We start from the raw sequence: 11,883 nt of genomic DNA, 5'->3' as shown, positions 1-11,883 counted from the left end.
GCGGACCGGTGTTCTTGACCACCACTGATGACCGGAGTTTGACAAGTATAACGGACCTGTGTTCCTGACCACCGCTGATGGCAGAAAGATTGTCCCGATTCTCCCAGTAGACAGGGACTTCCTCATCGGAAGCACTCTCTGCACTCGCACCCAGTTTCCCCTGATCGTGTGCTACGCTATTACGGTTCACAAGTCACAAAGCATCACTGAAGATGTGCTCGTTACGGATCTCTCCTGTCGGGACTTTCAGACTGGTCTCAGCTACGTAGCTGTCTCTCGTGTGAAGACGCTCGAGGGCCTGATGCTTGATGCGCCATTTGATCGTAGTCACCTGTTTTATGAGTCTCCTCCAGATGGTATGAAGATGAAGATGAGAGACCAAGAGCTAAGGAAACGACAGGTTCTTAAGCGGAATCCCTATAAGATAGACCACGGGTCTGCATAATTCTGTGTGACCCTGCTCGTGGCAAGTATAAGAAGTGTCTCCTCAAAGAAGAGCCCCAGTAGTTATGCAGATAATGTAATGGCTATGGGAGTTGCTTGGCCCGCGGACTCTCAGCCTTCGGATGATTCTACCCCTTGCACCACCGCTCTAAAATGCAAGGGGTGACGTAGTATTTTATGCTTTAACGGTATTCCAACATGTACTAAAAATAAAGAGTAATATATTTCTGCCTTACCCGGCCATGCCTAATCTATTTAATCTTTACTTGTAACCTTTTGCTTAACAATACTCCGACAATAACGGAGGAGAGTTATAGCAAAGAAAAAAAAAAAAAACCCTCACCCATCTACGCTTCACATCCCAACTTGCTCTCATCACACGCCACGCCGCCATGACCACCATTCGAGTCCCTGCCCTACATGCTACCTATACGCCGTAAACTGCTGTATTTGCTGTATTTGCTGTAATGTCTACTTTCATCCGCCCTCTAAATGGCCACAGATCTAATCCTTCTAACAAATTCCAACACTAATACCAACCAGTCTAAAGAGAACCTAACCGCACCCATCACCCCATCACACCCAGTTTCTGCCATCGTCTACATCTTTGGGGACTCGTAATCAGAAGGAACGCAGTATGGGCTCTGGTTCACTTTGTTGAACTTGCACACCTGTCCAGACTCGCAGTCGCCTCCGTACTAACGTACCAATCCTGTCAGCAAACTAACTTGACTCTCTTATCCTACCCTCGCTGCGGGAAATCCCATGCCGGACTAGAACTTACCACCCACTTGCTGTTCACACCACACACATTCCATCCTGCCTTCCCCGTCGTCGCGTTCTGCGCGCACTCGTACGTCCCCGCAGGCTTTCTATCCATACGTGTATGGATTAGTTGTATGGAATACAAAGTATTCCATACACTTAATCCATATTCCATACAGCCTGTGAGTATTCCATACGTATGGAATACCACGGAGAATAGTTAATCCGTATAAAAAATTTCTATTGACCATGCTCAGGGACGAGGCCAAGTAATCCCTTTGCTCTGCGGTTTGTCAGACGACTACCAGAACACTTTCACGCTGACGCTGTCGTTTGAAAATGTCCTCGCTCCATTCTACAGCACCCACAGGTGGTTATGTGGGGTCGGCAACTGCCGCCACCGAACTCCAATCATCTCCAGGCCTCAGCAGTGTCTGCAGGCCGAGGGGTAGGAAGCGAAAGACAACGGCAAATACTTGGGCTCATGCTCGTGAGCCGTATGACACAGAGCCTGTTCGTTGCGCTCGACGAAATGAGAAGTTTTATTATTGTATGAACTGTATCAACCCTCCCTATTCGACAACGGTCTCGACGACATTCCGCAAGCACCTGCTGAATAGCCACGCCATTCAGCTCGAAGCAAACGAAAACCCAATCAAGAAACAGCGCGACAGTCTTATCCAGGACGCCTTTGCAAAAGCTGGTGAGGTGCATGCTGCGAAGCAATCGACTAGACGAGAGGAAACCCTGAGAAGCGCTGTCAATCGGAAGGCCGCACTAGAGGCTCTGGTCCAGCTTGTTACTGTCCGTAACCTCTCATACAACTGCAGTTCCTGGCCAGAGCTCCATGCGCTGATTTGCGCGGTCAACCACACGGCAAACGACCTGATCAGTCTCTCTCACGGTTCAATACAGAAGCTTGTCTCTAATTCTTATTGCGTACATAAGGACATTCTGCGGAGAAAGCTCCAATCATCTCCTTGGAAGCTTCATCTTTCCTTGGACGTCTGGTCTGCGCCAAACCATAAAGCCTTCCTTGGAACGTGCGTTAAATTTGTGGATTCGGACACCAAGGAGACACTGCAGGCATTGCTGGCACTGTCAGAGCTTCCTGGCCTAGACGGGCCGGGTGGCCACGGCGGAGCTGAGCAATGGAAGCTTCTTCGGCAAGTTCTTGAGGACTATAACATTTGGAATAAAATAGGGTTTTTCACTGGTGATAACCACGGCTCAAATGACAAGTTGTGCCGTTTCCTCGGAGAACACCTCCAAGAGAAAGGCATCAAGTGGGAGGCAAAAAAGCAGAGAATTCGATGCCATGGTCACGTCCTCAACCTCGCGGTCCAGGCATTTTTGTTCATTGATTCGAAAGAAGCTGCCACGGCGGCTCTGGAGCAGATCGAGGACGGCGATGGAACTGCTTTCGGCGTTGATTTCATTGAAAGAGTCAAGGCCCAGAAGGCGCTTGGCTGGCGGCGTTTAGGTCCGTTGGGTAAAGTTCATAACATCTCAGTCCACATGCGTGAGAGTGACTACCGATGGAATTTGTTTAAGAAACGTGCTGGAAGGTCATTGGGACTCGATAACGATACGCGGTGGAATTCATGGTTCCTTCTGTTAAATGTTGTCCTTGATCTTCAGGACCATGTGGATTGGTACCAACGGAAATACTATGATGATTTACGGGCTGATTATCTGTCACCCGATGAGTGGCAAGCCCTGAGGGAGACACGCAGCTTCCTACAACCATTCTGGAGGATTACTCAACTAACAGAAGGCCGCTATGCTACCCTCGATCGTACCCTCTTCACCATGGACGTCCTTCATAAACATTACACACATGCATTCCAAAAACACCATAGTAGCAGTGCACTCCGAAGCTGCATTGCAGCATCATGGGCCATTTTTGACAAGTACTACCAGCTCACAGATGAGAGTCCCGCATATGGTGCCGCAATGATACTTCACCCGTCGCGGCGCCTGGCCCACATCAAAAAGAACTGGCCCAAATCGTGGCACAAAACAGTCCTTGACAGTGTTCAAAAGTATTGGGAAGACCACTATCAAGGGCTGCCAATCACAACGACAACACCACAACTTAGGGACCGGACACAGCGGCTCGATGAGTACGATATGCTTGCTCGAGAGCTCGATGTCGTGAGCCCAAGGTGTCCTTCCAACCAACTCAACCAACTCGACCCCTAGATTGGATCGGTTGGAAATTTTCAAAGCAAGGATTGGTTGGATCCAACCAACCAGAACCCAGAGTTGGTTGGAGTTGGATGAGTTGGCAATCCATCCTTTGACGGAGCGGTCAGGTGACGTTTCATGAAGAGTGCACTTTTGTCTCGTCATACATCCCGACATATAATGGAAGGCAATCAGTGAGCACAGTAGACTGTGTTACAGTCGAAGAGTCTTATTCGGACTGCCATACTATATAATACCTTCTTTCTTCCATGAACGAATGCACTGCGACATAGCAATGCCCCAACGGTCCAACCTTGTTCTTAATACGCCCACCATACGTCCACAAGAGCTGAATTCTCGCTCTGTTTGAGCAGACATCGCAGGGATGGACAAAAAATCGCTGGCCATACGAGAAAGTCTTGGGTATTCCTTCTCGCGCGCCTTCCACCATAAATACGGATTCTCTCGATAGAGCTGAGGATCCGCACGCTTCCATGTCCTACAATACCTCTCGTACTCGTCAAGGAGGGGATCTATGCTACCATCCATAGCCACCATGTCATCCTCATCGTCTTCCATTGCTGAGTCAAGAAAGGTCTCAAATTCACTGCGTCTCTTGTGGGAAGTCGATTTTGATGATGATGAAGCAGTCTCGGCGGACTTCAAGGGCATATTCTGATAGTCTTTCTCCCATAATTTCTTCACGGAATGTTTATGCTCTGCAAGCCACTCCTTCGCATTAGGGTTGCCTTTAAAATACTTCGCCAGCGCCGCCCAGCCATAACAAGGATGTAGAACAATAGCAGCGGCGTACGCAGGCGGACACAGCTTCTGGTAATAACTGTCAAGTTTTTCCCAGGCCAGATTAATATGACTCCGTACCATAGTAACTGATTTAGAGTCCAGCCCGTCTACCAGGTCTGTATTGATCTTCAGCTTCTCGAGATGGCTAAGGAGGAACTCGAAGGATTGAAAGTATTCCCAGAACGCGCCAGACCGGATGTGGCCATCCTCATCAGGCTCGCCATTGCCCTGTAGACGGGTTGAGAGAGCGTCAAAGGCACCAAGAATCTTCAGAAACACTTCGATAACATCCCAATCACTATCTTCTAGCTTATCATCAAGAATCGTGGGCTTTTTTATGCCCTTCTTTCGCAGCTTCTCATGCTCCCATTGTTCTTGGATGTATATGACCAACCGAGAAAAGTAAGAACGGAGAAGCTTGGCACGCTGCATCATCCTGTACCTCGAATTCCAGCGAGTTTCGTTGTCGGATATGGGCATAAGAGGCTTCTTAAGCTTTCCTGTTGTTTTATCAATGTAGCTAAGTTTACCGGACGCGATATCTTCCTTCTGCCATTCAAGGAGCCGTTGAACGAGCTGTGGGGAGTTGTTGATAGCCCCGACGAAGTTGTGAAGCCGTCCAACAGGCCCTTTCTTCCTCCATTTCTTCAACTCATCGCTGATAGTGCTGAAATCGAAGTCGTCATCATCCTCGGTCTCCATCGCACTAGCACTATCGCCAAAGATCAACTGCTTCACCACTAGGTTCAGGATGTGGCCAAGGCAGCGAAGGCGGCGATGGTCAAGGTCGAAGTCGAATTCATCAGCAAGGGCTGCGACTGCTGTATCGTTATTACGGGCGTTGTCAAGGACGAAGTAGCCTAATCGAGAAGCGTCAATCCCAAAGTATGCAAGCACGCTTGCCACCTCGTCTGCAAGATTCTCTCCAGTATGCCTTCCCTGGACTGAAGGCAACCCAAGAAGTAACTTGCGATGTCTCCAGTCTACGTCAATGAAGAATACATTAATTCCTAGCAAAGATAGACGATTGCGTGATGTCCAGCCATCAAAAGTGACGTGAATTCTTCCCCGGGCTGTCGCGAGAAGCTCTGTAACTGGCCCTTGTGCCTGCTTGTACACGGTATCGAGTCTGTCTCGAAGAACCATTGCGGAAGGTATTCGGCCCTTGAAAGCGGGATTAAGATGGAGAAGGATATTCTGGAAACTGGTGCTCTCGACAATGCGGAAAGGGAGGTTCTCGGTAGTAACCCATTCGATCAGGAGCTCATCCAATGCATCGGTCTTTCCGACTTTTTTGAGCATACTATACAAGACATTCTGTCCGTTATTGCTCTCGGGGTTGATGTTGTACATTGTCGCGAGGCTCTTCGAAGTGGAGGTTGGCTTTGTTTTCTTGCCGGATATGTCCTATAAAATCAGCACGTCAGCAATTAAGAATAGTTATACACACAGGAGGAAAGAATTAGCACATTGAAGCTTACATAGATACCGTGACGCTTTAAAAGGTGCCTCTCGATGTTTGCCGTGCCATCTGAGGCAAAGTTGTAGTCGAGAGGGCGCCGGCACTTCCTCCTTGCACAAAGACGGCATACCCAACGCACTTTTTCGCCACCATCCGTCTCTTTGACCCGGAGCCCTTTCTTCCACCACCATGCTTTCCGCGAAGGCTTTGTCTTTGGCGGAGTGGCAAACCGAAGTCTATGTTTGAAGACATGATGTGGAAAAGACGCAATCTCACTGTGGCTTGGGCTGGCTTCAAGGTCGATTTCTACGGCAGGTATTGAAGGTGCCGTCGAGAAGAAGGAGCTTGGAGTTGCCGAAAATGAAGATGACGATGCTGACCGGCGTGCGCAAGGGCTGCTTTCAATATCTAGTTGCCGAAAATGAAGATGACGAAGCTGACCGGCGTGCGCAAGGGCTACTTTCAATATCCCCCATGCTTTCGAAATGGGATTCAACATGCGCCTGGTTCCCAGACGGAGGGAGACGGGGCGAAAATTCCGACATCGCGGCAGTCCTGCGATTATGGTGAAGATAGAGCTCTTAATGAGGTCGCAACTTCAGGATTATGGTGAAGATAGAGCTCTTAACGAGGTTGCAACTTCATTTATTTGCGGCTTTACCGTCTGATCAGAGTTCATAATCAACTAAGTGCTTCGCACTGTTAGGCTCTACTGTTAGGCTCGCAAAGTGTTGATCCAACCTAACTGAGATCTCGTCTCTGCCACGAAAGCGCCAGCGATGGGTCAAACTTATAGTAAACTCAGGTTTGCATCCTTGAATTGAGTTATCTGCGAGCAAATTCAACTGTCTGGTAGTTGTTGCTTTTTTTTTTTTTCCTTTTTTTTTTCCTTTTTTTTTTAGTTGAGTTGCTTTTTGCAAGCGCCATTTTGCATCCTTGAATTGAGTTATCTACGAGCAAATTTAACTGCTGGCTAAAGTTGGTCTGGTAGTTGTTGCTTTTTGTTTCTTTTTCCTTTTTCTTTTTGTTAGTTGAGTTGCTTTTTGCAGGCGCCATGGTTCCTTCTGACAGCCAATTCATTGGACAGCAGAATTCAGCCCTCGTGTTGCCCCGTCCCACCGCGCCGGCTTCGCAGCGAGAACGAATTTTTGAAACAGCAGCCCCAAACAGCACGTACACGCCTCCCCGACGGGTTATTGAATAGCCTGTAGTCTGACGCATCGCCCAGTGCGTTTTTACGCGCCATTCTGGTGCCTAGCCTAATGAGCGCGTTACTATTGCGAACACAAGACTGGATGGTGGTGCCTAGCCAGTGTCCAAGTGGGTCAGGACGTTCACAAGACTGGATGGTGAGAGTCTGCGACGGAACAGACACACGCGGGGATGTTGCAGGAGCCATCCTACCCTATATGTCCGTATCGTAAGTCACGGCGTGATGCAAACTATAGACCTGAAGCACTGGAAATGCAGTGGATTGGCTACGAACAACTAAGCTGGAGAGGAAGGAAAAGAAGCGTGTTAGTTTACGCCAATCGAAGACTGCAGTGGACAGCACGATGCAGGCTCTCGACGACATCAAGAAGGAACTTAAACAGGCAGCTAACATAGGCCAGCAGACATTGGAAGGGATCCGCACGAGCCACGAAGTACAGAATGAGACGAAGGCCGCGGCCTCAGTTGAAATCCGCAAGTTTGGATCACATGCCGAGAAAGCAGTCACGTACTCATGGTGGGGTTTCATCACGACAATCAATGTCATATTAGCTTGAAGTGCCTGGGGTTTGCCATTAGGATAGCACAAGGTTCAATATTTCGTATGTCGTAAGGATTTTTATTGGAAACCAGCTACATAGCCCATTCAAAGCTAGAAGAATTGGGTAGCTCTAGAAGAACTTAGAAAGCATGCAGTTTGTGGTCTTGATAGAATGATAATTTTAGTTGCAAAAGACTCCGTTTACACAGATTATTTCGGTGTGCTAGTTGTACATGCTAACATATTGTATCTTTGCATGCTTCAGGAAGTTGTCAACATGGCACGTCGCGTCAGATCACGTAGTTCTAGACGCGTCAATTATTCCAAGACAAGGCTGACCCGTGGCGTCAACTAATATGGCCTAAGAAATTGGATGGGTTGTCAACCCATCCAACCAACCACAAGATCAGATTGGTTGGTTGGATGAAACAAAATTCTAGGATTGGTTGGTTGGACAGGCCGGTTGGCCAACTGGATTGGCCAACTGGTTGGAAGAGTTGGTTGGAAGGACACCCTGGTCAGTTGTCAATATACTCTCTAGACTGTTACACACAATGCTAATAATTTAGGATATGTTAGGAAAGTAGACTACACCGCCTTTATTACGAAGTACCTATGGGTCGAGAAAATTTAGGCGAATTAAAAGTAGTAAGTGTCATGCCAGTGCAGGGTTCATGCTGTTGTGGCTAAAGTGTCATGCCGGTATAGTAATCCCCCTAGTTATTATAATGGGAATTGCTAGAGGGGCCTGACACTTTGGCTACGAGGGCCTGGCTCTTACGCGGGCCTGACTTTTACCACAGTGCTTTATACGAGGATTATATGCACGCCACAGAGGACCAGTGCGCTGAATGTCTAATGCGTATATTGCCCAGCTTTAAAACTCTTTGCACCATGATGGCCTAAGTCAATGCTCCAAATTGTTAGTCATCCCTTCTTCTCATTCTTCTATAAAATACCTCTTGCCCAGGGCCAGTAACGCCGTTTTAGCACTCTACTCTGTACACCCTTCTTGAATATATATCCGTGCTAGTTTGGAGTACTTATAATGTTATACGTATCTCGGTTTGCAACGGTCCTATCCGTTGTTTTCCACTTCCTTCTTTGGTCTCACTACTGCAGCGCTGCCACGGCGCTCTCGGTACCAGCCAGACCGGGCCACTCATTGGAACTTCCCAGTAAAGAAACATGGCCCCAGAACTTGCAATCAAGAAGTATACTCGGAAACACAGGAGAATCTAAAAGGTTCATTTGCTTTTTATGATTTTTTCCTTTTTCGCCTCAATTCTCAAATCCATGTATTGGCAGGCGAATTAAATGGCTAATCTTTATCTGTAGCAACTCCGTCAGTTTATATTCGAGAGGTCAGAAGAACAAGCGCCGCATTTATCTTGCAATTTATCATCGATTCGAATTGTCGGTTGGAAATGATCGCAAAAGGCTCGGCCATTCTGCGTTTCACTGGGCTATTCTTATTTCGCCAAAGAAACAAAGTGGGAAAGACACAGACGCTTTCGATGCCACGGATACACTCATGGTCAACCAGACCGGAGAAATCCTTAATCCAGGCCGCCCCTTCCGCCTCCAGGTGAAGAAAGGGGTTGACCCTTCTCGCGCAAGGTCTCTTCTGGGACGCATTCTAATCGGTACATTGGATAATGACATGTCAGATGAGAATATTGAATCCCTCTTCAGCCGTGTACCAATGCCGAACAAGTTCGCAGATCCGCCTGAGAGCTGTGTCAACTGGGCGCTCTGTGCTATAATGCATCTACAAATCTTTGGCGAAGTTGCCAGATTCGATCGACGGCTGTTCAGCGACTGGGTTCTTGACTATGCCGATAGGCAATTATCGAGATACCAGGGTGAGGCCATGATGGAAGTGGCCACATATGGCGCGGAGCAAGAGAATGAGCAGAGGGACAGGGACAGAGTACAGAGCGAGTTGCAGGCGATAGATTGGGCTTCGGTAGATATTCCGGAAGAGTCACGACCAAACGTGGCCATGGGTCTGTTGACCCCCGAGGAATGTAGCAGGGCATTGGTTGCATTGGTTGCATTGTGGGGGTCCAAGTTGCCCGGGGGAAAGAGAATGGCCATGATCGAAGGTATATACACGATGTCTCAACTAGTTCTCCCCTGTTCCCGGACAAAACTTACAGACCTCTTTTGTAGCGCGACAGGGAGCCATAGACGACAGCTGTCGTCGGCTGGCAGCGGAAATAGCCAAGCCGGGTGTCTGCATCGTCAAGCCCAATCCCCGTCCGTTAGCCGAGATCCTCTGGGTCATGATAAATGACATCGACGGGGAGAACCCAGGTGACCTCTATGGCAGCATCACTATTACCGACAACTTGGGCCCTCAAACTATGTACAATGTTGAAAAGGGTAATGCCGTGTCTGTCAGGCCGCGAGAACATCTGATATTGAGCAGATCTCGGCCTATCGCAGCGGATGGAGATTTCGTCATCGACCTGAACCTCTGGGATTATGACGCCGACGCATCTCCAAACGACGAGGTTAGCCGAGGCCAGATTTCATGGAAAGCATCCGACACGAATAATGAATACGACAGGGCTATGCAAAGAGAGATCAAAGGCGCCTATGGCAAGGCTACCGTGGACTATGTCGTGATGCGCAACGCTATAAAGGCGGTAGTCCAGGTCATTCTAGTCGATGGAGATGGGGAGAACCCCGCCGATGTCTTTGGGAAAGTTAGTGTATCGAGCCGGTTTGTCCAGCGGGACCTTTTTCAGAAAGAGGGCGACGATAGCATCGAAGTATACCCGGGGAAAGCTATCCCGTTATCGGGGGCTACAATGGCCATACCACTGGACGATACGCTCACTATTCATGTCGATCTTTGGGACTATGACTCTGACTGGTCGCCTAACGACCAGATAGCGATTTCTTCAGCAACGTTCGATCCTCAAGGGTCGGGTACGGAGAAAAAGCTTCTTCAAGGAGAGTATGGCAAGGTTGAAGTGTCAGTTACTTGGGAAGGAGACCAGCATAAAGGATGTTAACCACTCAATGCCATTCAACCACGTCAACTAACGTAGCTATCGACACCAATTTAACTTGATTTAAACTAGAAGGAAAGAAAACGTGGGGAGTTGCTGAGTTGACAGTTCAAGTTTCATGGTTGAAAGCAGCGATGACTTCAATTCAAGTAAGTCAAGTTCGGGGGTGTAACTTGATTACTTGAAATAAAATCCTCTGTGAACTTACTTAACTTGATTCGACTTGATTTACTTGATACGTTAGTCAGCATTAAGCTATTGTTATAGTGCTACGGTACTACCATGCCTCCTCATCCAAACCAGACATCTCAGTAATGATTGCATACATAATTTTGACATATTCTTATGTATTCATTGTTCCACCGTTATATTCATATGTATTGTTAGGCTTATGAATTTTTATGAATATAGTCCTGAAGGGTCGGCTACGTCGTCGCTGCCAGTAACATCAATGATTTCGTCGTCCACGGCGACGTAGAGTTTGCGGATCAAGTCATTCTTTACCCAATTACCTAGGCATTGCAGCCCCTCAATAGTGAATTACCTAGGCATTGCAGCCCCTCAACAGTGCCGGGCGAGAGCCGTGCCCTGTCCCAAGAAATGGTCCGCCTTGTGCAAGAGAATACCCGTTCTGGGTCGTCTGACATCGCCGGCACACTGAGCACGTCTAGTGCCATTTGGTGCAAGCGTGGGTACTCCATCCTTTGTTCTTCTCGGCACCACCATTCAAGCGGCGTTTTTGTCATCATGTGTCTCGGCGCAGAATTGACGAATTTTTCGAATTCAACCTCATCGCCAAGTGTATCCAAGACGCTCATCGATTGCTTGATTCGCTGGTACGGAGTAGCTTCCCGTCGTTCGTTACCCGAACAAGCCAACTCCGACGAGAGCGGCCGGGTCTTTGTATTTCGCCCAAAGGCGCCGTGCGCCATCAATGGCCGTCTGCTGCCATTCCTCGGCCCAAGCAAGCGTGGGTACTCCATCCTTTGTTCTTCTCGGCACCACCATTCAAGCGGCGTTTTTCTGGGTGGAGCAATAATGCCGTGGCATTTATGGGATTCTTGTCGCTCTCCTCGTAATACTTCGAGAGAACCCACCAGCCCATATGCACGGAATTAACCATGTGCGCGTTGTCCACGTATTTGACCTGCTTCACCATCAGCGAAACTCCCAGTAATCGATCACACTGTTGGTCCTTACCTTGGCATCCTCAAACTGCTTGAAAAGAATATCCATATTCTCCAGCACCTGATCGATTGATGCCCATTCCATCTGCTGTTCCAGGGTGGCCTGGTAAAACGGCTGTAAGAACTCATGGGTCATTTTGAGTATTAGCCAGTCATCATGGGTAAGGATGTCACCATCCAGCTCATTGTGGTACTGATTCAGGAATATTGACAATGGACCTTCCTGGCTTACGGCCGCATCAAGCAATTTGAACC

At 48.3% G+C, this 11,883-nt stretch overlaps 4 protein-coding genes across 4 annotated transcripts; 2 read left to right on the top strand and 2 right to left on the bottom strand.

The window, feature by feature from the left end:
• Positions 1-1,548: 1,548 nt before the first annotated feature.
• Positions 1,549-3,414, top strand: MAA_01599 (Ribonuclease H-like protein; the record flags this gene model as incomplete). The annotated part of the gene is made up of 1 exon (XM_007819597.1): positions 1,549-3,414. The coding sequence occupies one exon, from the start codon at positions 1,549-1,551 to the stop codon at positions 3,412-3,414; it is 1,866 nt and encodes a 621-aa protein (XP_007817788.1).
• Positions 3,415-3,645: 231 nt separating this feature from the next.
• MAA_01600 (Ribonuclease H-like protein) lies at positions 3,646-5,556 on the bottom strand (the record flags this gene model as incomplete). Its single annotated transcript, XM_007819598.1, has 1 exon — positions 3,646-5,556. The coding sequence occupies one exon, from the start codon at positions 5,554-5,556 to the stop codon at positions 3,646-3,648; it is 1,911 nt and encodes a 636-aa protein (XP_007817789.1).
• Positions 5,557-8,952: 3,396 nt separating this feature from the next.
• MAA_01601 (Ribosome-inactivating protein) lies at positions 8,953-10,444 on the top strand (the record flags this gene model as incomplete). The annotated part of the gene is made up of 2 exons (XM_007819599.2): positions 8,953-9,526; positions 9,594-10,444. The coding sequence occupies 2 exons, from the start codon at positions 8,953-8,955 to the stop codon at positions 10,442-10,444; spliced, it is 1,425 nt and encodes a 474-aa protein (XP_007817790.2).
• Positions 10,445-11,372: 928 nt separating this feature from the next.
• Positions 11,373-11,764, bottom strand: MAA_01602 (uncharacterized protein; the record flags this gene model as incomplete). Its single annotated transcript, XM_007819600.1, has 2 exons — positions 11,373-11,588; positions 11,642-11,764. 2 exons carry the CDS (start codon positions 11,762-11,764, stop codon positions 11,373-11,375), a joined length of 339 nt encoding a protein of 112 aa, XP_007817791.1.
• Positions 11,765-11,883: the final 119 nt, after the last annotated feature.

Source organism: Metarhizium robertsii (assembly GCF_000187425.2).
Source record: "Metarhizium robertsii ARSEF 23 chromosome Unknown MAA_Scf_9, whole genome shotgun sequence".
NCBI classification, from domain to species: Eukaryota; Fungi; Ascomycota; class Sordariomycetes; order Hypocreales; family Clavicipitaceae; genus Metarhizium; species Metarhizium robertsii.
The sequence above is the reverse complement of the archived record's forward strand: the minus strand, read 5'-3'. Positions and strand labels throughout refer to the sequence as shown.